This window comes from Artemia sp. Qi Xiang Cuo, chromosome 11 (assembly GCF_049724085.1).
Source record: "Artemia sp. Qi Xiang Cuo chromosome 11, ASM4972408v1, whole genome shotgun sequence".
Classification (NCBI taxonomy): domain Eukaryota; kingdom Metazoa; phylum Arthropoda; class Branchiopoda; order Anostraca; family Artemiidae; genus Artemia; species Artemia sp. Qi Xiang Cuo.
The window spans coordinates 26,140,070-26,165,110 of NC_142804.1; the positions used below are offsets into that span (position 1 = coordinate 26,140,070).

The 25,041-nt window shown below is 34.4% G+C and overlaps 1 protein-coding gene across 1 annotated transcript in view; it reads right to left on the reverse strand.

Moving 5' to 3' along the window:
- The window catches only part of Cog4 (conserved oligomeric Golgi complex subunit 4), a 90,470-nt gene that overhangs the window by 3,593 nt on the left and 61,836 nt on the right, over positions 1-25,041 (reverse strand). Inside the window, exons 6-9 of the mRNA XM_089096611.1 lie at positions 17,312-17,482; positions 10,312-10,548; positions 5,980-6,246; positions 2,990-3,178 (exon numbers count right to left, since the gene is read on the reverse strand). Of these exons, the coding sequence (XP_088952737.1) occupies positions 2,990-3,178; positions 5,980-6,246; positions 10,312-10,548; positions 17,312-17,482 (864 nt within the window). The remainder of the gene's footprint in view (positions 1-2,989; positions 3,179-5,979; positions 6,247-10,311; positions 10,549-17,311; positions 17,483-25,041) is intronic.

A 25,041-nucleotide genomic window follows, 5' to 3' on the forward strand; every position in this document is an offset into this window, starting at 1 on the left:
AAAACCTCTCGCTGGAGAAGACTTTGGTCGGAATTTACTAAAATTAGAAATTTATCAATATTAAATTTGTTCATAAAAAGTTATAACCACAGAACGTACATAACGGTTAATATTGTAAAGTAATAAATAAATGGAGTTTTAAAATTGTTTGTAAATGTAGTGTTTTGTACATCTTACAATTAAAATGTTTTCCTTCGTAAACGATTACATTTTTCCAATGGCTCAGGATATTATTGGAATAGACTCTTTAATTCATTCACATCGTCATTTAAGTCATTCACTCTGTCTCTTTTTCGTAAACGAATGTAAGGATATTCACGCAAGTTTTTGGAGCATTGGCTTGACCAAATATAGTAGCAGGTTAACATTGAAAGCTGGTTAACAATGATAAAACAAGCTTTATTTTACGACGAAAGGAAAACTAATAAAAACATAGAAATTTGAATTCTAATTAGGCAAGTTTCAGGGTGCCATAAATAACAAGGGCTTGAAATTACATTTTTCCGATAATTGCGCTAGATTTTATGACTCACGGAATAATAAGTTATGTCTGAGATAACATTCTTCCAATCAATTTATTCACACCATCCCCCAGGAAGATTTCATGTTTTGATGTTGAATATACTGATTGCCGGGTAAAGTATTCCAAACACCCTAGAAGAGTTAAATCACCCAGGTTTCCTTGTGGTTAGGCAAGCGTGGCGAACAGCTTTACTTTCTGTTGCTAAACGTTCCAAAAGTTTTCCATGGTGATGGCATAAGTGACAATAGTCAAGATTATCTTTGATCCTAAAAACTTAAATATCAGGGATCTCTTAGAAACGTAGCCTGCCTATTTACCTTAATTTGAACAATTATAAAGAATTAGTTACTTGAAAATTTTAAAAAATTGGACATACAAACAGTATTAACTCATACTGCTTACCTTCACAAAAGTCTTCATAGGTGATGGTCCAATAGACAGCCTGTTTCAGTACAACCATGCACATTAACTTTTATTAGACCCCCTTTCTCGTACCGTGATCGCGACATTCACACACGTTATAGTTTCTGAGACAAATTAAGGGTACATTAACATAGGATTGGGCCAATATAAGAAAAATTGAAAAAAGTGGCAGATTTTTTAGACCGGCGATCATGATCCGCTCTCAGTGCGTAGTTAAAATAAAAAAACCTAAGAAATTACATCCTAAAGACAAACATATTCCGATTATAAGATACACAATTCATGTGCATCGTCATTTTGACGCAACAAATCATAATCTGATGTGATTCACAGTTTTTGAATCGGTTGCATTCTATTTCTCAATAATTCGGTTTATTATTGCATATCTTATAATTTATAAATATTTGTTCACGTCAAATAAGTTTTTTGAGTTGTATTCATTGCATTTACATACTAAAGACGGACCATGTACAATTCCAAACATCAGCCTCTTTTGGGTTTTTCTTTTGTTTTGTTTTTCTCATATTGGTATAACTTCGTTTTTTTTTTAATCTTCCATCGTCGTGTCTGGTCAAGTTAGTCTTAAAATTATAAAGAGGTTGCTCATCTTATAAATAGATCTCCGGGGGGAAAAGATGAGGAAGTTAGATTTTGGGCTTTGCCCACGAGAGCTATGTCTTGTTTTTCTTGAATTTCAACTTAGATTCCCGGACTACTGCATTCACAGAAAAATAATCACCTTTCGTGAATGTGCATTTATACCTCCCAAAGAGCCAATTCCAGAGAAGGCAGAAGGTTCTGAAAAGTTTCACTTTGTCAGATGATGCATATTAATTTTTCTTTTTCTGATGAAAACTTGTTTCTTTAATTTTGAGCTTCTGAGCCCTCATGCTGAATTTTACAAAACAAAAAAAAATTTACCCTGGACAGTTACCCTTAACATCTTCATGCTTAAAATTTAGTCGGCAAAAAGAAAGTAAGACAAAAATCATTTTGTATAGGAATTCTAGCAAATTCCCCAGTATAAAATTTTCCCTAAAAATTTCCCCCGATGGAAAGGAACAAAAGAAAAACCATAAGGAACAATAAGGAATGTGACAAATTGTGTCTCCTTTCAAATTTTCCTTAGAGAAGCAATTTCGGCCTGACATTTCAATACGAAAAATTCAGTCCACTTCCAGTTCCCGCAGTTTTTATTGCCTCCTTTTTCGCCATTGTTAGGCTTAGAGGCTACAGTCGGCGACTGCTTTCATCGCAAGAGTGCTCATAAGATGCAAAGCTTTTTGTAGCAATGTCTTGAAAACCGTCAACCATTTTTTTTTTTTCTTTTTGGAAAACTCAGCATGAGGGCTCAGAAGCTCAAAATTAAAGAAACGAGTTGTAATCAGAAAAAAATAATTTTTTTGGCAACCTTGCAAAATCTTGCACTTTCTTTAAATACTTAGTAAGAGAATTGATGAGGGGCCTTATAAAGCTTAATATTACCCTTCAAGAAATTTGTAAATTTACCCAAGTCCTTCTTTGGAATGTTTTTTATTTCTTATTAAAAGATGTAAACCATTTTAAGGATTCTAGTTGCTTTGACAAACAATTCAAGTAGAAGGCTGTAACTTTTTTCAGTGTGGGCATCAAGCTGTTTAACCCTTTTGTGTTCGAGGATTTATTTTTCTTTGTTAATTAAGGCTTTATGACGTTTGTCTTCTGGCAGAAGATAGACGCAGGTTAGATGCAAATTTTAATAAAAAAGAACATATGACGATCAATAAAAATCTAATTAATGAACATTTTCACTTAAACAGTGAGAACTCTCCTTCTTACAAGTTCCAAGAAGGCTCCAAATATTCAGCCCCCCCAAATATTTGGATAAATAAGTTTATTCGGCTGTCTTAAAAATTCTCATTTTCAAAGAAGAATGTGTCTTCCTCTCTAAATTTTAGTTTTAGATGACATGAAAAATATTTAAATCTTTGCATACTTGAGGCAAATAAAAAACACTTTGAAAACACATTTTTTGAATCACTGAATTGACAAGAAAATACTCACTTTAGTAAATTCGATTTTGCCAATATTCTTCTCCAGAAGGCTTGAAGTTTCTTTAGCAGTGTCTTCAACGAAAAATTCAAAGTTCACTTCTGTTAATTCCCCTCGGAATGAGTTTAATACTGATTCAACTTCCTTTAAAATATCGGCCGCCCATCCTTGTTCGTGAGTTTCGTAGTATGTATATTCCTCCTAAGACATAAAAAAGAGCGAATTAGATAGATACATAACATAATATGGAACAATAACTTAAGCTTCACTGGGAAAAGGTTTGGTTAGCTACAGTCCTACAGGTACATTAACAAAGAGAAGGTTTGGGCTTTTTAATTAGCTTTGGTCAGCTATTCAGGGATGAACAAATTTCCCTGCCAAGCTAAATCATGGTGGTTACCACTAAGACGGACTCCTAATTTATCAAAGCCTTTGCCAAGAATGTGTATATGAGATCGTTGGCTGATTCATATTTAATGAATCATCATTGCCTCGGAAGAATGCAACATTTACTGATTTTTTTATAGCCAATACTAGTCGACTACCATTTGGCAATTATTGGTTCCAAAAGCTCTGATATACCTGCATAAAGGGTAAAAGGGCTATGACTATCTGATGGAGTTCGGAAAAAATTAAAAATAGGGGCGCAGAAAAACACTGAGCCAGATTTTTCATATACGTAAACCTATTCTCCTATCTTGGTGGTAAAATCACTCAGATTCAATAGGGGATTCTTGGGGAAGTACCTTGGGCCAAGGAAAGATGGGGGACGGATTTACAAAGACATAGGCCACTCCCGAGCTATATTTACCTTCCACGTGTGAGCGACCGGGTCCATTTAAATTCGATAGATAAGTAACATCAGGAAAGGATACTTTAGCTGTATAATTTTGAACCAACGGGTCTTACGGTCAAGGTGTCGACATAATTCAAGGTTTCAATATTCAGGAAATCTCAGACTTTGGGTATCTTGATGGATGGTAGCACATGGGCTACAATAACCAGTGGTCAAAACTTTAAAGAGTCAATTATCCTCGACTGTCGCTTTGTTTGGAGGGATATGAACAATTTTGTTCAAAGGTCGAATAAATATTTATGAATATTTATTGATCAAATAAAACTATATACATCACAGGCAGGTATTACTCTTTTCGCGTATGACAGTTTACTGCTTGCGGCTGCCCCAAATATTGAGCTTTTATTTTGTAAAGTAGAAACAGCAACACTGGAGCTCTTAAAATGGGGTGATTATAATTTTCTTACTTTAAATTACGATAAAACAAATTACTCGATATTTTCAAAGATAGGTACTGCTATCACAAATCTGCTATTGAATGTGCAAGAAAATAAAACAAATAAGGTTTGTAAAACAACATATTTAGGATTTATTATAGATGAGAATTTATCATGGAAGGGGGATGGTAATACTACATCAGTGAAATTATCTAAATCTCTGAGCATGCTTCACAACATCAAACACTGAGCATTAGAACAAAATCCATTAAAATGGTTCATTTTCCTATATTTTTACCGTATATATGTGACGGTTCCTAACTGAGGGCAATACATTTTTTAAAATGTTAAAGAAAGAATTTAAACAAAGCAGTAATGCTTCTTTTTAATCAAGATGTTATTAAACCGTCAACTTCAGATTTCTTTTTATAATTACGTTTTTTTACGTTGCAAAGACAAAAAATTACCAAAGAGGAGTTCTTGTCAATAAATGCGATTTTCATTTTGATCCGACAACATTTTCGAGAGATTTAAGGGCTATTTTTAAAAATTCCCATAAGTTTGTTTTCACAAGAAATTTTCACCATTGACATTAAACGAAACAATAGCACTGTGGTTAATAATTAATCGGATCAATCCAATTACCGTCTCTGAATCAGCTTCAAATGATGATTCTTCATCACTTGACAGTTTTTGTTTGTTTTTTTAACACGTTTTTTAAATATTCGATTAAAATAGGGTAGAGTTCGTTCTATACAAGCTTGAAAATATACTTTAAATGACAAAAAGCCATTAATGAAAGACAAATATTACAAATAGCCGTAAATGAAAAATAACACGAAAAAGTTGTAAATGAAAAATACCACGAAAAAGCCGTAATCAAACAAAACCACGAGAACACATAAAGAACTAAGTCATTTACCAACTCATCCAATCAATGTTGAGCTGGCGTTACCAAGCCCAGCCTAAAAACAAAGACTAGGCCTTGATTCCGGATAGTAAAGCCAATCTAAACTGTCTGACTTCGTTGTGAGCTTTTTCAGTGGTGTTCAACCAGCAGGCGATGGAAAGGGCACTACATCAAAAAGCACTATATTCATCAACAAATAATGAAGAATTTTAGTAAGTCTTGTTATTTTAATGTAATATTTGAATGGAAGTGATAAAAAGGTAAAGGTAAAGAAACGGCATTGGACTTTACAGCCTCTAACGGCGATGCTGATCTCCATTTCTTGGCCCTTCAGCCAGGAAGTGCAATGGGGGGGGCAACCATCCTGTGCTTTCGCATACCCTTCCTGCTTACCTTCCCCAGATTTCTCCAGGTACCCATTCAGAGCTGGGTCGACTCTGGCTGAGCTTACAGAGTCACACCGCTGACACTCGTCCCAAACCAAATAATTGGGTACCCTAGGATTCGAACCCTCGCCCTCTCGGACAAAGAATCCTAAATCCAGCACATAAATCCACTCGACTATAATGGAAGTGATATTTAACATTAAATATATTTTGTCAGAAAACTAAGCATAACTGAACGCCACTTGTTTACACTTATAGACACAATTATATTTTGAAGAAGCTATTGAGTCCAAAACCACTAGTTTTGAACTAAAGTTTCATACCGCTCCTAAATTACTCAGCCTTCTGGCTTAAGGAAATATACCTATTCTGGCTTCTGGCTTTAATGATTTATACCTTCAAAAGACTCTTAACAAATATTTTAACAAGCAAATCAGAATATAATACTCTTCTCTGATGAAGTGATACTCTACCTCAGTGAGATTATGGTTTACATTTTGAATACTATCAATGACTGGTTTTAACTTGGTTCTTATGGCACCATCCTTCAACTGCTGTCGACTTTTATGCAAAACATGATATATGCTTTGTTTTGAAGATTCCATCAAAGAAAGGCAGGATTCCAATTTGCCCTGTTCTTTTTCTCCAGCCAAGCTTGTTGTCATTGAAGCTTCGTCTTTGATCGCTTGAATCAGTTTGTCAACATATTGGAGGCTCATTTCCGTGTTGTTCATTGATATCTAATATAAAAAACATAATATATGTTGAACACATACTAGATAAGATTAGAAAAATGCTTTCAGAATGATGAGCGTGATGTTAATCCTTAAATAAATCTGACACAATACTGTAATACAATGCTAGTCTATTAAGTACACTTCTACTTCAAAATGTCGTGTGTAGTCAGCAAAATCAGATTTAGTCTCCCTTTTAAGCAGTGAATAAAATAGGACCCCCCCCCCTCTTGAAATCTAGTCTTTAACTTAAATTTAAGGATTTAGAATTTAAATTTTCAGTTCAAAGGATTTTAAATAAAGATTTTAATCTTGCATTTAATTCTTAATTCAGTTATATTTATTTTTATCGTTATTAATATAATTTTTATTTTATAGGATATTGATTCTGATTTATTTATAATACATTAAATTCAAGATTTGATTTAATAGGTAAGTAATTACATGAACGCGACCGCGTCCATGTTAAAACTAAGAATGTTAAAACTAAGAATTTAGATTTTGAGCTTATTGAAAAAAAAAAACACAAAAAAAACTAAAACAAAACAAAACTGCGAAGGCCGTCAGGGAGTATTTTTTCTTTTTCGTCCCTTTTTTCTTTTTTTCTCCTTTACGCAGGAGCTACTTAAACATGTAAGCTTTTTTACACCAATAAAATATTGCTCAGTTGGTCGTTTGCCATTTAAATTAGACAAATTTTATTCTTTTTAATTTTTCCTTTTTTCGTTAGTAGAACAAGTTTTTCCTTTTCCTACCTAATAATAATAATAATATAATGCGAAAACGTAGGTCAGAGCCTCTTACTATCTAATGTTTAACTAGGATGTAAATTGTTATTTACTGTTCCTTAAGACGAATACTTTCTTACAAAAATAGAAAGAAAAAGTCTAGACAATTAATGTGGAGTCGACATACTCAATTCTCTACTGCTCGGACTGTGTGACTGTCTAGTCCTCAGAGATCCTGCTAAGCTATCGAATGACAGACCCGTCTTTTACTAGTGCAAATCCGCTTTTCCAAGGAGGGGAGGAGCAGCAACTATTTTTTTTTAATGTAAGCAATAGCAGGGAGAAATTAATTATGAATAGTTCAGGGGTAGGATGGGGTATAAATATAACTATCCTAACATTAAACAAAATAACATAAAAAAAAGCATCAAAAGCAGTTAAAATATAAAAGGGTTTCGTACTTAAAACAAAAAGACAGATATGATTTAAGCGTTAGTGTAGACCAATAGGAACTTTTAATCATGCCAAAAGTAAAAAATCAAATCAACCGTTTGAAGCTTTAGCTGAGTATATGGTATCATTTAAAATTCCTATAATCACTCAGATGTTCTTGATGGACGGTTAAGTGGGACGTAAAAGAAATTTTAAGTAGGGATTCGTACTATAAGAACATATATGCTTGCGGCTAAAAGTTAACTCTATGGAATACGTTTCTGTTCGTTGTGGTGGTACACCAAGTAAAGAATTCTAATTATGTTTTTACAACGCATTGGGATACTACCATAACTCTGATCTGGTCGACAGATTACTTTGGTTATTTCAGGTATGTCGTATTTCACTTTTGCTGATGAAAATCTATTAATTAGTCGTCCAAATCTTCCTTTGTCTTAATGATTGAAACCGCAGATGATTCATTTTATCAAAATATGTTAACTTCGAATAATGAAAATTGGGAGTATTTAGATTTCAACTCACGAGCTGATCTTTCATTACTTTTTTGGGGACTACTTAATTCCAATGGTTATTTCTTTGGATATGTTGGTATCTCCGTTTGTCCTTTGTACAGCGAATATTGATAATAGCTCTTGCTTTATCTACCACCACTTGCACAACACTGAAAACTTGTATACTTGTATACTTGAAAACTAAGTATACGGCACCAAATACTAAAACTAGGCTTATAGCATTTCAAGATAAATTGTTAGAAAAAGTCACTGAAAAACTAGAGCCATACCAAAAATGGATTGAAATGTGTCCTTTTATAGTGTTGATTTATGTACTTAACTCTGTTGTTTGCTCTCTATCTGTTTTTGTTTTTCCTCCACTTTTCCTAAGTGGTAGCATAGCAGGTCATATATTACTGTCAGGGCTGTTATTTTGCATACGCTTAAAAAACACATACCAAAAATCACTATGAAAACGTACACCAAAGAATGTAGATAAAAAAAAGTTAAAATCTCAATGCTGAGATATATATCCTCACAGTAACTGCGTGATTCTTCTATTTTTAATTCTTTTTTATTATTATTAAGAAACCTGAAATGCAGACGATCTTGGAGAAATAATAAAACTGACGTATTATTCAAAAAGCGTCTTGTTACAGAATCCCTTGGCAAAACGGATGAATGTCTTGAGATGTACTTTATTGTACATGGTTTTTTATTTAGGAAAATGACAGTAGTTGACAGCAAGAGAGATTTAAACAAAAGATCATCAAAGCCCAGTCATATTTTCTATTCAATTCAGGCTTTATTTAAAATTTCTGTTTCTACTCAATAACCTGCCACCGGCCTGTTGTACCGGCCGGCCAATAGGCCTTAAACTTCTGGGAATAGGTAGCTCAAGTACCCACACTTCCCACAACCAATCAATAAGAATTACGAACTTTAGTTGTAAATATTGGTTATTAATTTACAGGAAGACTTCTTTATATCCAGGGCTTGGTTACAGATGAGGGATAGTACTGGCCTTAAGCTGGACACACTGGATCAACTGGGCCAATCTTGCTCCTGATTCCCATTCGTTTGTCAACATAATAGAAAAAGTCTTGGTTTTCAGAATACTTATCACATTTTCTTACTTACAGCAATAACTGAAGAATGGGAATTTAATACCAAAATTACCTCCACCACGTCTTGAAAATCTGAAATAAATCTCATTTTGCTGAAACATGCTGAAATATAGCATTTTAGGGAGGGGAAACTCCCGATGGATAATTGTTTTTGTATACATACCTAGTAGTTACTTTATTCAAATGGAGAGCTGGGGGTTCAAATGAGCCAAGTTTACCACTTCATGGTACGAAACGTAATTTTTATCTTTATCTTGTTGGAGCTTTCCAGGGTAATCAATTCTTTGACTTTTATTGTAGTTTCCAAAAGTATTTCAGTGGAAATTAATACACATTCCAAATTCATCGGTAACTTAAAAAGTTAACTCTTTATACTGTTCTTGACATTGGGTGTGGTTTGGCACACTGATCCAATCAAAACAAATGCTATACGCATAAAACCATCCATAATGCCCACTGAAAAGATCATCAGACCTTCCTATTCTACTTATAAAGATGTACTATCTTAATTAAGCTCGAGTAACTTAGAGATAATGCGTCCTCACCTGACGGAACTTAAGACGGCAATGTATTGGCTCAAAAGTCCACTAACCTACTCCTCCTTTACACGGCAACATCAGAAATTATTAACAAGACCAAACTGAGCACATGATGGGGCTTTAAAACCAGAGATGATTGATAATCAACAGTAAAACTTCCATGTAAAGTTATCTCTACTTATTTGTTACTTATTTCACAATCAGTTTTCACCTGAATTTCCTTCTTTTACCCAGACTCTCTTTGATTTCAAATAGGCCAAAAACTAGACCCAGCATTAGTTTAATTCTTGTTTGTCTTACCCATGTTTTTTTACGGTTGTGTCATAGTTGTGCTATACTGACGCTTTTGTCCTATCTAACAGCTATTCTAGTGGGTAGATCTATAGTTTATTTTATTCTAAGTGTTTTTGTATGTATACATAAAAAAAAAACCGCTCTTCAAATTCACAGTACGCTGAATTTCTATCAAAATAACCACTGTATGGTCCAAGCTAATTCTAAATCTTTATAAACCAGTATAGCCAAGAACAAATATTGGGACTTAGCCGAACTAAGTTAGCACTATACTATGGCACATAATTTATTACAACCAACTTCAATTTGGGACAGGTTTTATTTTAAAAAGTTTTGAAATAATTCATATACTGTATTTTGTATGAAAACTTGCAGTTAAGTGTTTACTATAAAATATCTGAAGGATTTAATTGCAACCCAGTTCTTATTTAATACGTACCAAAAACTGAGTCTTAATTTTGTCTATATCGGTCCTCCCTTGTTGTAGTAGGCTATACGCCTGGCTAATATCGGCCATCATTCCAGATGGCCAAGCTACTTGTGGTGCCACGCTTTGAGCAATCTGTTCTTCAATAAAACAGGCTGCAATGTTAATGACCGAACAAATGGCGTCAATGTGGCAACTTGAAATAGCACACATAATTCCTTCGTGAAGAACAAAGAAAGTATCATCAACCTGCAATGATAGAACGGTACAGAATAAGAAAAAATAAGTAAAAAAGGAAGTTCTTTATGAAATGCTGCAAAACTTCCTGAAAATCAACGTAATTTTCTGAACCACTTAACACGTGCATTGCGCGTTTCAGTGTCTAGACCATTTGCAACCAGAAAAAAACATACCCAATCTACCAACAACAAACACAAGATAATGAACTGACTGAGCAATTAATAGAAGGACAATTTTGTCAATCATAAACTAATGCGAAAATAAAACCCTTAACTTTGCTTTGCTGTGCAACATGTCCCTGATTTTTTCGTAATATATATCGGCTTTACCAAAGTAAAAGTAAAGATCAAAAGTAAAGATCACCATCTAGTAGTGTCTAGGGTTAATTTAAAGCTGAAATTTCGGAAGGGTAACAACCTCCCGGGAAGTTATGATGTTGGTAGACTCCAGGATGAGAATTTGAGAGAAACTTTCCAGGAACAGTTGAATGCTAACTTTGGAGTTTAAATTTCGACAATGTGGAAGATGGTTGGAATAATTTTAGAAAAACAATTTGTGAAGTTGCTGAAGGTGTCTTAGGGAAGAAAGCCAGGACTGCAGCTAAGAATACTAGTGCAAAAGCTTTATGTTTACTATAGAGGAGAAGGGGCTTGTACAACAATTATCTGAGTGATAGATCATATGAAAACAAAAAAAATTGTAAAGAAAGTGGAGAAAGCATTAAAACACGAACTAAGGAGGTGTGAAGTGGAGGCCATGGATAAAATTGCCGAGGATCTGGAAGATGCAGCTAGACGGCATAATAGTAAGATATTGTACTGGCATGTTCATAAATTGAAAGGGAGTATTCAATCCGGACTAGTCCCCGTTAAAGATAGGAACAGGGCCACAATTAGTGATAAGGAAAGAGTTAAAGAGAGATGGGCAGAACATTTTGAGAATTTGCTAAATCAGGATAGAGTTGCAGGAAAAGATATAGACGAAAATGAGAAAGTTTATGATACCTAGGATGTCAAGAAAGATTTGTATTGTGAGGAATAGTTAGAGACAGTACTAAAATGATTAAGAAACAATAAGGCTCCAGCTGCTGATAATGTAGTAAATAATTTCTTAAGTATGGTGGTTTTGAGGTTAGAAATAAGCTACTGCACATTATGAAAATGATTTTTGAAAAAGGGGAAGTACCTAACGATTTTAAGAAAACCTTAATTACGCCACTTTATAAGAAAGATGAAAAAAGTGAATGTGGTAATTATCGAGGCATTAGTCTGGGTTCTGTAGGTAGCAAATTACTTAGTAATATGATACTTTTTAGACTGAGAGATGCTATACACAAAGTTGTATGAGAAGAACAGTGCGGATTTAGAAAAGGTAGAGGATGTGTCGACCTAATTTTCACTCTTAGGTTAATAATTGAGAAGTGCCTGAGTTATCAAACACCTTTGGTCCTCAATTTTATAGATTATGAGCAAGCGTTCAATTCTGTTGACAGAAGAGCTTTAGCAAAGGTCTTATCCTTCTATGGTATACTAGCCAAATATATTAAAGTGATTAGTGCTATGTACGAGAATAACACTGCTGCGGTTAAGGTAGGAAATGAGGTTAGCAGCTGGTTTTGTATTAAATCAGGAGTTAAGCAAGAGTTGTGTTCTACGACTTTAAATGAATTATTTTGATGGTCTTTGTCTTAAGGAGTACAGGAAAGGCAATGGAGACCACGAAATCAAATGGGAAGGAAAAAGTCTCCTGGACTTAGATTATGCTGATGATTCAAGCACCCTAGAGGAAAGTGTGAGCAAAATGAATGAACTTTTCGCGGTTTTGCAAGTCCAGGGTGCTAGAATACGTTTGAAAATTAATGTCAAGAAGACCAAGTCGCTAAGGCTAATAATAAGTGAAGATGAAAAGGTGACGTTAGATAACATAAAGATTGATCAGGTGGGCAGCTTCACTTACCTTGGTGGTATTATTAGTAAAGATGGTGGGAGCAGTGAAGATGTTAAAAATAGAGTAGGTTAAGTAGAATTAAAAAAAGCTTGGAAGAATAGGAAGATAAGTCTGCAAACAAAGATTTACAACGAAATCGAAGATTTCTGCAAACGAAGTTTTCCAGAGAAAAAACTTACGGATTGTTCTGGGTACCCGGCTGACTGATTTCAAACAGTAGGCTGTACGAAAAATGTGGTTCAATCCCGGTATCTAGGGCTATAATGAAAGAAAGATTGAGGTGGCTAGGGCACGTTGTGGGGATGAAAGATGAGAGATTGCCAGAAATTAGCCTTTTCGGCAAACCGTCTAGGGCTAAACAGAAAGAAAGTCGTCCTCGTCTGGGGTGGGAGGACGTCATAAAGAAAGATTTAAAGGAAATGGCAACTTTCTGGGAGGGTGTAAAAAGGGAGGCTTTGCAGAGATTGGCATGGAGGAGGAGCATGCGTAACTGTGTTGGCCTCAGGCAGCTTGGTGCTGCGGTGAGTTGTTATTAATAGAAGTAGTAGTTTATCAAAAGGGATGGGGAATTCCATACAACGAATTAGTAAGAATCAGTTGTTAGACAATGGTTAGAAAGTAATGAAAAAACGTTATAGTTTATAGCTGGATGATTGACGGGGAAACTGTCACAATTTCGAAAACGAGACGGATGACAATTAAAAAGGAAACTACTATTTTTAGCAGAAAATAATTTCATATAGCATTTCATTAGATATGGTCTAAGGCAATGGTCGGCAAACTTATTAGCCAAAGAGCCAAATATGAACATTTATAACAATTTTTAGAGAATTTGGAGCCAACTCTGCTTGTTCAGTAATAGTATTTGCACTAAATAAGTAATGCACTAAATAAAACTATATTTAATACTAATTAAATATTTATTAATGCAAACAATATAATTGTGTCTCCTTGTAAAGTTTGAGTCAGTCAGGTTTGTATGTTGTTGTTTTTAATGTTTGGCATGATTCAAAGTTCTCATCAATAAGGCGACTTCTCAGTTTACTCTTGATAATGTTCATGATTAAAAAATATTGTTCCCAAGTTCGTGGTAACGAACTGTAAGTAAGCAGTGACTCAGCTCAATAGTAACTGAAACTCTGAAAAACAGAATTTTAATATTAATTGATACATCAAAAGAATCAGCTTATTATGCTGATTCTAAATATATAAGAATAATCAAGTGAAGTGTTACCCATCAAAAGTTACGAGCCTGAAAAAATTTGCCGAATTTTTGAAATAGGGAGAAACACCGCCTAAAATTAAAGGAATCTTAATAAAAATCACGCCACCATATTCAGAATACCAGGGAACTGTAGAAGTTCCAAACTCCTATTTGCAAAAATATGAAATTTTGCTATTTTTGCCAGAAGACAGATCACGGACGCGTGTTTTTTTTCTGTTTTTTTTTTTTTTTTTCAGGGGTGATTGTATCAAAATAATGGTCCTAAACGATCGTGAGAAGGTGCATTCGAACAGAATTTATAAGTTTTTGTGCCCCTTTTAAGTGACCCAAAAGATTGGAGGGCAACCGGGCCCCCTCCCACGCCCATTTTTCCTAAAAATTATCTGATCGAAATTTTTGAGATGGCCATTTTGTTCAGAAGCCTATTAGTTGAAAGATCAAATTGTATTTAGGTGTAAATGACCCCCCACAGTCCGTGGGGAGAGGCCTGTAAGTTATGAAATTCGTCCATTGCTTTAAGTATAGTATTTGTTATTGGGAAGTGAACATACATTTTTTTGGGGGGGACGGGGGGGGGCTTGCGGTGGATTTCTATAGTGAGAATCTTCTTGGGGAGTGAAATTTCTGGGGGTGAATTTTCAAGGGGAAATGTTACACGGGGGGATTTGACATAATTATTGTACGAAATTATTTTAATTGTCTTATATTCTCTTTACCAAATTTTACATATAGTGATGTTCCGGGGGAATCATCCAGGGGCTTTTTTCGCGTGTTTTGTTTTCTGGGAAATATTTTCCACCGAAGGGGGTATTTCTGGAGTGATCGGGAAACCGATCAGAGATTAAATTCTTACTCAAATGAAAGAATGTTAAGAAGAACTTTTTAAGCTGAATCGTTCGCAAGTAATTTTACGGGGAGGGGGATTCTCAGCGAGGATGGAACTGTCTAGCGGGACTTTGACGGGGAGGTGCACTTTACGTTGGATGAAATTTCTACGGAGGAGTTTTCCGTGAGGGGAGGGATATATTTCATAGAGGGTGAGCCAGATTTACCGGCATAATTTGAAAACTAACAGAAATTATTCCATATATGAAGAGTTCAGACCTCCTCAATACTTTGCTCCTTACGCTAAAGTTTGACTGTTCGTCCCAATCTTTAAGAGCGTCTACTGAAACACGAGGGCCTTTTAATTAGAATGCGCAGCTTTTTTAAATGTGCTAACAGCTTTAGCGGTTTTTTTTTTTAATTAAACAAAATTATACACGTTTTCGATAATAGAAGAATTTTGATTTATCAAAATAAAATGCAATTTGTTTTCTTACAAAGTTTTTTTTTAATGAAAATATTATTGTGCCTTCCGTGGATATTTGTGCTAGAGCCATTCTTAAGGGACCCAAGAGCCACAAGCTAATCTGGAGCCGCACTTTGCCAACCACTGGTCTAGGGAACTCCTGCATTAGAACTATTTTATATCTCACACTTCTACAAAATATCTAAAATGTTGGCAAGTGTTTCTATAAGACAACCAAACATCAAGACACATTAAATACATTTTTCACGGTTTTGACTCAAGAAAACAATATCAGCCCAGTTAAAGAGGAGGGTCTAAAAGCCAAAGACGTTCGATGGGGCTCTAGTTAATAAGTTAAGGTCCTCTCGGAGAGTATAATCCCGAAACAACAAATTGACTGGATCCCTTTTTCCTGCTTTTTTAGATAATATTGATACCAGTTTTTTTCGGAATCTTATTTTCTTCAGCTTCGATTGTATAACATACTTTGAGAAGCTCTGTTATTCCTCATAAACAGAAAGCAAAGCCTATTTTTATAGCTACAATTCCCAAACGTCTCATAAACTCCTAGCTAATACTTTTCTTTTTCCTTTTTGTTCTTTCCCCGACTTACGTGTAGATATAGTATCACTTTCGAGTTTTGCTATTTTCCTTCTTTTTTTTGGAGTGGTAAGAGTCTAACCTCTACAGTTGATACAGAAAGAGGGGATTTCAGGAAGGATTGATAGTATGACATTATATTGTAGAAAGCTGGCCTACAATTCTTAAAAGGGGACATAAAATATGGTTTTTGCCTGTCCTCGAGCCAGAACCTACAGTGTGTTGCTGAAGTGGGCTTTTGTACTTTAATTCAGTAAATACTGCTTGGAGTTGTTCTGGCAAGCTTATGTTTCTTTGAGCCTTGTATGTGGTTTTGAGTGGAAGCTCAATTCTCAGCAGACAAACAGGAATGCAACAGTTTCAGATCAAAGTTTAATTAAAATTTAAAAATACTTAAGCAGGGAAGGGTTCACTGGCCCACCGCCAAAACATTTACTTAGATTAAAAAATAGAAAATTTTTTAGACCCAAAAAGAAGGAAATGGACAGATCACCAAGTACCATATACTCGTATGTTACTAGACATTTTTATTCATAATTTAAACTGAGTTTGTGTTTTCATTTTCTCCATTTGGAATTGAGCCAGAGGAATAGTATATAATGAATGGAAACAACAGATTTGAGCTTACCTATTTTTTCCTTTTTTAGTTGCGACATCAGAAATTATGACGTCCGCGGCAGAAGAATAAGATTTGAGCCAATAACGACGATTTGTTTTCTTCAACACTTATCAATAGTCCTTCACTAGCTGATCAAAGTATATGATTTAGATTTTTTCAAAAAAAAAAAACTCCTTATTTGATACATCTATTTGAAATTTTTGTGGTGTTAGGTAAAGAAAAACTAAATTTATTAGAAAAAAAAAAACAACAAAAAATCTACATAAAAATAGTAGCTCATTAAGCTCTAGGGAACCTGTGCGGCTGAAATACGCCACAAGTTCCCCCTCCCCCCGTAAAACAACCAAGTAACACGAACAAACACACACAGAGTTATATAACTAAACCATCAGCGTTGAACACTTCAGTATTGTAGTTGTATACCTTCCAAAAACCTCAAATAAGAACTAGGAACTGTGAGACAAGGGAGGGAGTGGTAAGTAACAATCCCGTGTTATGCCGTGGTCAACTTCAAAGACTATTGCACTATTGCAAGTGGGTGGATCTAATATTTACTCTCAATGTATTTGAGAGTAGGGGTAATCCAGTTACATGTCCGTCACAGTGAGAGACATAAAACTAAGATGGGGGTGTTTCACTGAGGTCATCATTTGAGCTGAGAGGTTAGAAACTTGTGCTAATGAGTCATACACTCAAAATTCATAAAGCACGTTCATCTTCAAGAGGGAAAGATTGGGCAACTGTGCTAATCTATTTATCTTTCATTTCTTTCCAATACAATCAAGGTAAGAAAATTTGGAGAAGACCTTTAAAGAACGTTTTACTCTTCGGATACAACGTCGAAAAGTTTCGAGGTACTGACTACTACAGCATCTAATCAATGGCAAAGAAAAAGTATTACTCACGCAAAATTTTTGTCGACGAAGCTGAGAAAGGATTAAGCGGCGAAAACAATGTTGACTTCAACTCTGCTCCAAGACTGAGGATAAAAAATTAAAATAAGAGCATGGAGTTCCGGCTCCATAAAATAAAAACCCATCTTAACAAATAACATATTTACAGTTTATAGCTTAGAGTTGAGACAACTTACCAGACTTGATGTGGGAGACCCTTCAATTTTAGTATCCATAGCAATAGCCTTTTTAAGTTTCTCCGTTAAAACATACTGCTCCAGCACTATATAGCTACTAATTATTTCTTGAATACAATGGTTTAAACTTGTACGACCACGTAGCATGGATTCCAACCGGCCATTGTTTTTCTGTGAATATATGAGATGAGAATTATTTTAGAAGCGTGAGTGCGCCAAGCGAAAAGATTAGCAGAAAGAATTAAAGAAATTTAAAAGAGGGGAAAGAGTCCTACATATTAAAAGTGTATTTAAATATAGAATGTTCAAATTTATTCACGCCTAAAATGTTTGCAACTATAGAAAATCTTGGTATTTTGATAAATTTTAATTTCTATTTTTGATTTTACATCAAAAACTTTTCTGAAAAAATATCTCTAACTTGATGCTTTAGGGTCCAAATTTTAGTGTTCAAGTCTCTAACTTGAAGTATATATATATATATATATTTATATATATATATATATATATATATATATATATATATATATATATATATATATACTATCTTTATATGTGAGTAATAATTGTGTATGTATGTATTTATGTATGTATGTTCTAAAAAGCGGCTTCATATTTTTTCGGGAAAATTGGAATCTTGGGATATTCTCGCATAAAAAAATGATCGAGATACGTCAGAAGTCTGAGAAAAATCGTTAAGAGCCTTAATTTTATGTTTTTTGCAAATGATGTCATGTACTATGTTATTGCATCATATAAGCATTTCTTATGACATCATTTATGGTACCTTATAAGTATATTCTTATATGATGTCATGCATAGCATAAATAAGATTGTTGAGTTTCCAACGCAACAGTTATTTTTATCAGAGGCAACGCTGTAGTATAGTAAAGGCCATACAACTCCAATGTTTTATTATTTATTTATAATTTTTTTCCCCAGAGGCACTTCATATGGAAGGATTCGTCGTAGAAACTTCAAAGGGGGCTCATTCGATTGAAAATCGAGAGTTCTAGTGCCCTTTTTAATAGTCGAAAATGATTGGAGGGCAACTAGCCCACCCCCACGCCCATCATTCCCCAAAACACATCCAATCAAAATTTTGAGATAGCCAATTTGTTCAGCGTAGTTGATTTCCACATAGAAAATCTATTTTTGAGGAGGACACTCCCCCACAACCATCAGGGCAAGGGTTTTAAGTTATGCCCTGGGGGCATATAAGGTTTTTATAGAAGGCGTTGTCATAAAAAACTTTAAAACAGGCTCATTTGATTGGAAATTCAAGGGGCTAGTGCCCATTTTAATAGTCGAAAGTGATTGGAGGGCAACTAGCCCACCCCCACGCCCATCATTCCCCCAAACACATTCAATAAAAATTTTGAGATAGCCATTTTGTTCAGCGTAGTTGATTTCCAGTTATAAAACATATTTTTGAGGAGGACACTCCCCCAGAGTCTTCAGGGGAAGATTTTAAAAATATACCATAGGGACACATAAGGTTTTTAATGACGGTGATGTTACAAGGTCTTCAAAAAGGCCTTCATCGGTTGATATATCAAAAGCATAGTGCCCTTTTTGATAGTATTAATAGTCAACCGGGATTAGAGTGCAACTATCGCCCCCCCTCCCCACACCCATCAGTCCCCCGAACACATCCAATCAAAATTTTAAGATAGGCATTTTGTTCAGCGTAGTTGATTTCCAGATAGAAAATATATTTTTGAGGAGGACAATCCCTCACAAACCTCAGGGCAAGGGTCTTAAGTTATACCCTGGGTGGCATATAAGGTTTTTATAGAAATCGTTGTAGTAGAAACTTCAAAACAGGCTCATTCGATTGGATATTCACAGGGCTAGTGCCCTTTTTAATAATCGAAAGTGATTTGAGGGCAACTAACCCCCCTCTCACGCCCACCTTTTCCCCAAACACATCCAATCAAAACTTTGAGACAGCCTTTTTATTGAACGTAGTTTTAAGTTCTGGAAATTAGGTCTTTAAGGATGATAACTCCCCCACAGCCCTCAGGGCAAGGGTTGTAATTTAAGGATTCTCCGAATCCTTCCCATTACTTCTTATGGAAGGGATGCTCGTAAAAACTTTATAGAGGGCTCATTTGATTGGAAATTGAAAGTTCTTGTTCACTTTTTAAGAGTCAAAAGGAATTGGAGGGCAACTAGCCCCCCTCCCTCCTCCACGCCCTAAATCCATCAGATAAAAATTTTGAGATAGACATTTTGTTAAAATAGTTCAAAGTTCTTATAACAGAAAACTCCGGTGTCGACAAAGCCCACCAGTGCCCGGGGGTAGGCGTTGTAAGTTATGCCCTGAGGCACATAAACAATCAAACAATCATTGAATAAACAATCAATCCAAGCAAACACACGATATATATTAATTTAACTTAATAAACATACTTAGTACTGATATTAATCTAAAGTAATAAAAAAAATTCTGCTGGGGGGAATTTAAAGCGGAGGAACTATCAGCAGGAAAAGAAAATATACTTTGAAGAAGGAGGAATTTTCCAGGGGTGGGTTTTCTAAATGTGAATTATTCAGGGAGGGGAAGACTAAACCCATTGGATAATATTCTAAATTTTACATCTGAAAGTAACGGGAATAAAGAGTCAACGGAAATGTCAGAGATAGCACTTCAGGTTCCTTTAGACGATTTTGTACGTGTCTTTTGAAAAAAGACATTTTCAAAAGACAGGTTAATTTCATTTGTATTACTTTCTCTGAGGCTGCTCAATTATGAATGTGAGGGGAAGACTTCCCCCAACCACTGTCTACGCTAAGGTTTCAGTTTTTATCTCAAGGCTGAAAAATGAACGCAATGCGATAAAAGTATAACTCAAAATAACATGTATAGAATAATATATGCACATAACACGGAACAATTAATCAAAATTGCATATTATGAGTTGAGGCTCGCCGAAATCATGGGCCAGGGGGCTCACCATTCCAAAATCTATGAAATCAGTCCTGCAATAACTGAAAATATAAAGTATTTTTGAGTATTTTAACGTCTTCCACAACTCAAACGGTCCAACCTTCTACAGCCCAATGAGTCTGTCTAATCTCCTAAATCGGGAACAGAGGAGATAAGTGAAGTTCCGCCCCGTATTGGATACCGCCCCATAGTAAAAAAAAAAAATTCCTATAACTCTTAAAACTAGAATCAGATCAGATCAGAAAACAAAACACACTATTAGAACCGCAATGTCCAATACCCCTGTACAGGAAACTATATGTCCCTTGGCTTGAAAAACAAGAAAAATATATTTGGTTTGAAAATCAAGAATAGTGGCTAAACCACGATATTAGGCGTACCCATCAAAAATTACAAGCCTGAGAAAATTCGTCTTATTTTCGAAAAAAGAGGAAGACACACCCTAAAAGTCCCAGAATCTTAATGAAAATCACACCATCAGATTTGGCGTATCGAAGAACCTTATTGTAGAAGTTTCAAGCTCCTATCTCAAAATGTGGAATTTTGTATTTTTTGCCAGAACGATGCGTGTTGAAAGATCACGGATGCGTGTTTTGTCCAGGGGCGATCGTATCAACTCCTTGGTCCTAGAATGTTATGAGAGGGCTCATCCCAACAGAAATTAAAAGTTCTAGTGCCTTTTTTAATTAAAAAAAAATAGAATCTCTTTATACAAAAAACTACATTTTTGATGTCTTTTCATACAGCGGGCTTTTAAAAGGTATTTGGTTTATGAATAGTCCGGGTTGCAGCGATAGCTAGCAACCTAGTAAGAGACGACCACGTCCAATGTTAAGATATATAAAAACCTATAATTCCTAAAAAAAAAGTCTGATCAAAACAAAAAGTACACCATTAGAACCGCCTTGTCTGAAATCCCCGCATAGGAAACTTTCTATCATTTGACTTGAACAGCAAGGGAAATATATTGACTTGAAAATCAAGAAAGTGGACTTTAACCACATTATTCTCCACAAACGGCATATTTTTTTCTTTCTTCTTCTTTTCCACAGATAGCTTGTGACTGGAACATCGTAGAGAGTTGTTCAATGGCTCATTTTAATGGAAATCTCTAGATCTAGTGCCATTTGTACTTTTCTTTTTAAATAAAATCAATTTTTTACGAAAAACTTAATTTTTTGTGTATCACACTGAATCGCAAACAAAATATTGCACAACAAAATCTGTGGGTAAAAGACAAATCAAAATTACAATAGAGTGAATGAATGTGTTATTTTAGCGCCTTTGAAAGCAGACATAAGTAAAATTAATGCAGAGATTGTCCATCACCCCCAGAATATAATTACTACAAAAGTTATGTATCCGTGAAAGATAAACACAAGGAGGAATTCGGGTTGCAGCGGTAGCTAGCAACCTAGTAAGAGACAATCATACCCCATAGCTATAATAAAGATACACGATACCGCCCCATAGTAAAAAAAAAAAATTCCTATAACTCTTAAAACTAGAATCAGATCAGATCAGAAAACAAAACACACTATTAGAACCGCAATGTCCAATACCCCTGTACAGGAAACTATATGTCCCTTGGCTTGAAAAACAAGAAAAATATATTGGTTTGAAAATCAAGAATAGTGGCTAAACCACGATATTAGGCGTACCCATCAAAAATTACAAGCCTGAGAAAATTCGTCTTATTTTCGAAAAAAGAGGAAGACACACCCTAAAAGTCCCAGAATCTTAATGAAAATCACACCATCAGATTTGGCGTATCGAAGAACCTTATTGTAGAAGTTTCAAGCTCCTCTCTCAAAATGTGGAATTTTGTATTTTTTGCCAGAACGATGCGTGTTGAAAGATCACGGATGCGTGTTTTGTCCAGGGGCGATCGTATCAACTCCTTGGTCCTAGAATGTTATGAGAGGGCTCATCCCAACAGAAATTAAAAGTTCTAGTGCCTTTTTTAATTAAAAAAAAATAGAATCACTTTATACAAAAAACTGCATTTTTGATGTCTTTTCATACAGCGGGCTTTTCAAAGGTATTTGGTTTATGAATAGTCCGGGTTGCAGCGATAGCTAGCAACCTAGTAAGAGACGACCACGTCCAATGTTAAGATATATAAAAACCTATAACTCCTAAAAAAAAAGTCTGATCAAAAACAAAAAGAACAGCATTAGAACCGCCTTGTCTGAAATCCCCGTATAGGAAACTTTCTATCATTTGACTTGAACAGCAAGGGAAATATATTGGCTTGAAAATCAAGGAAATTGACTTTAACCACATTATTCTCCACAAACGGCATATTTTTTCTTTCTTCTTCTTTTCCACAGATAGCTTGTCACTGGAAAATCGTAGAGAGTTGTTCAATGGCTCATTTTAAAGGAAATCTCTAGATCTAGTGCCATTTGTACTTTTCTTTTTAAATAAAATCAATTTTTTACGAAAAACTTAATTTTTTGTGTACAATATTGATCAATGACGTCATAGTCGTTGGATGTAGTTAGTACATAAAGGCTCGATCATCGAAAAAAGCTGAAACTAAGTAAAGGACTAAAATGCCTCCATATATCCACAGTGATGTCTAAAAATACCTTAAAAAATTAAAATTAGTTTTATTTTTTGTTAGGTTCTAACTACCCAATCCGGGTTGCAGCGGTAGCTAGCAACCTAGTAAGAGACGACCACGTCCAATGTTAAGATATATAAAAACCTATAACCTTTAAAAAAAAGTCTGATCAAAACAAAAAGTACAGCATTAGAACCGCCTTGTCTGAAATCCCTGCATAGGAAACTTTCTATCATTTGACTTGAACAGCAAGGGAAATATATTGGCTTGAAAATCAAGAAAATTGACTTTAACCACGTTATTCTCCACAAACGGCATATTTTTTTCTTTCTTCTTCTTTTCCACAGATAGCTTGTGACTGGAACATCGTAGAGAGTTGTTCAATGGCTCATTTTAAAGGAAATCTCTAGATCTAGATCTATTTGTACTTTTTTTTTAAATAAAATCAATTTTTTACGACAAACTTAATTTTTTATGTAAAATATTGATCAATGACGTCAGAGTCGTTGGATGTAGTTAATACACAAAGGCTAGATAATCAAAAAAATCTGAAACTAAGTAAAGGACTAAAATGCCTCCATATATCCACAGTGATGTCTAAAAATACCTTAAAATTTTAAAATTAGTTTTATTTTTGGTTAGGTTCTAACTACCCAACGTGGGATTTAATATGTATTTCCAGACCTAAAAATTCCATTTTTTTATATATCTTATTTTTCAGTTTAGAATTGCTAAAGTTATTATGTAAACTGCAAAAATATTTATGATATCTGAGCAATAATTTTAATCTTTTCATTCAAACTAACATAATACCTGAAAATTTAAAAATTAGTTTTATTTTTTGTTAGATTATGGGTACTTGATACGAGACTTAAGAATTCATAATAGGGTAATTAAGATAGTAATAAGATGTCTTCTAAGCGAGTTATACGTAATTTAAAAAACAGTACTAAAAACAGAAATAGCATCTTGAAAAGAGATAACCAAAGGTATTCAACCGATCAGGCGTATCGAGATGCAAAAATTGATAGTCACAAACAGTGTTATTATAATGATGAAGTTTATAGACATGCAAAAACTGATAGTGACAAACAGCGTTATTATAATGATGTTACAGTAAAGAACGATCTCTGGCCCATAGTAACTGATATAAGGTGGTTGCAGGGGTAGTTATAATGAAGAACGAATATTCTCCCGATTGTCTACTAATAACCATATATGACGTAATATCTAACACCGATTATGTACTAATAACCATATATGACGTAATGAGTGACGTTACGTAAAAGTTGAAAAAACAATTTTTATTTTAGTTTTCAGTTCAGAATTGCTAAAGTTATAAACTGCAAAATTATTTATGGTATCTGAGTAATAATTTTAATCTTTTAATTTAAACTATAAAATACCCAAAAATTTTTAAACTAGTTTTATTTTTTGTTAGGTTTTTGTTACATTATATAGAATAGACCGAACGATAGAAGATAGTAACTGAAATATTAAATAATAGTCGTAGCATTAGCTTTATTAGTAGTATTATCAATGGTAAAATTTTCTAGGGTATTATACCATATTTGACTTATTATTTCAAAGTTACTATATAAATATCTTGCAAAATAATAATTTTACTTTTTAAATTGAACTTAGTGGCAAGGTCTTACATTTTAAAGTTGGTTTCAGAATTATTTGAAAAAGTTGATAGAGAATTTAACTTCAAAAGTCTCACTGACCAAAAAACTGGTAATTGCAAAAATATTTTTAAATGTTTTGATATTGAATTAAAACAATTCAAAAAAAATTAAATGAAAAATCAAAAGTTTGCAGATTAGTAAAATAAACAGTCCGAATTGTAACTTGATACGATAGCAGAATTTATGTTTCTACACGAAATAAATCAAAAAATGTTTTGCTGTAATAAGAATTTCATTTTATGTTTTTTGCTGGCATTTTTTATGAGAACTATGGAAGCTGTTCAGGATAATTAAAGATATATGAGGGGTGAGCAGGGGGGCACAAACCAACACGACTCCATAATTGGCGCACTTGAGAATATTCTCTTTGTAATAAGACAGTTTATTTTCGTCCTGTTTATTGTTGTAATAAGCCTAATCTTATGGAATATCATACGCAACTCCAAAAAGCTAAAACAAAAGGCATGGAACAAGGGACAGTGAGTAACACACTGAATCGCAAACAAAATATTGCACAACA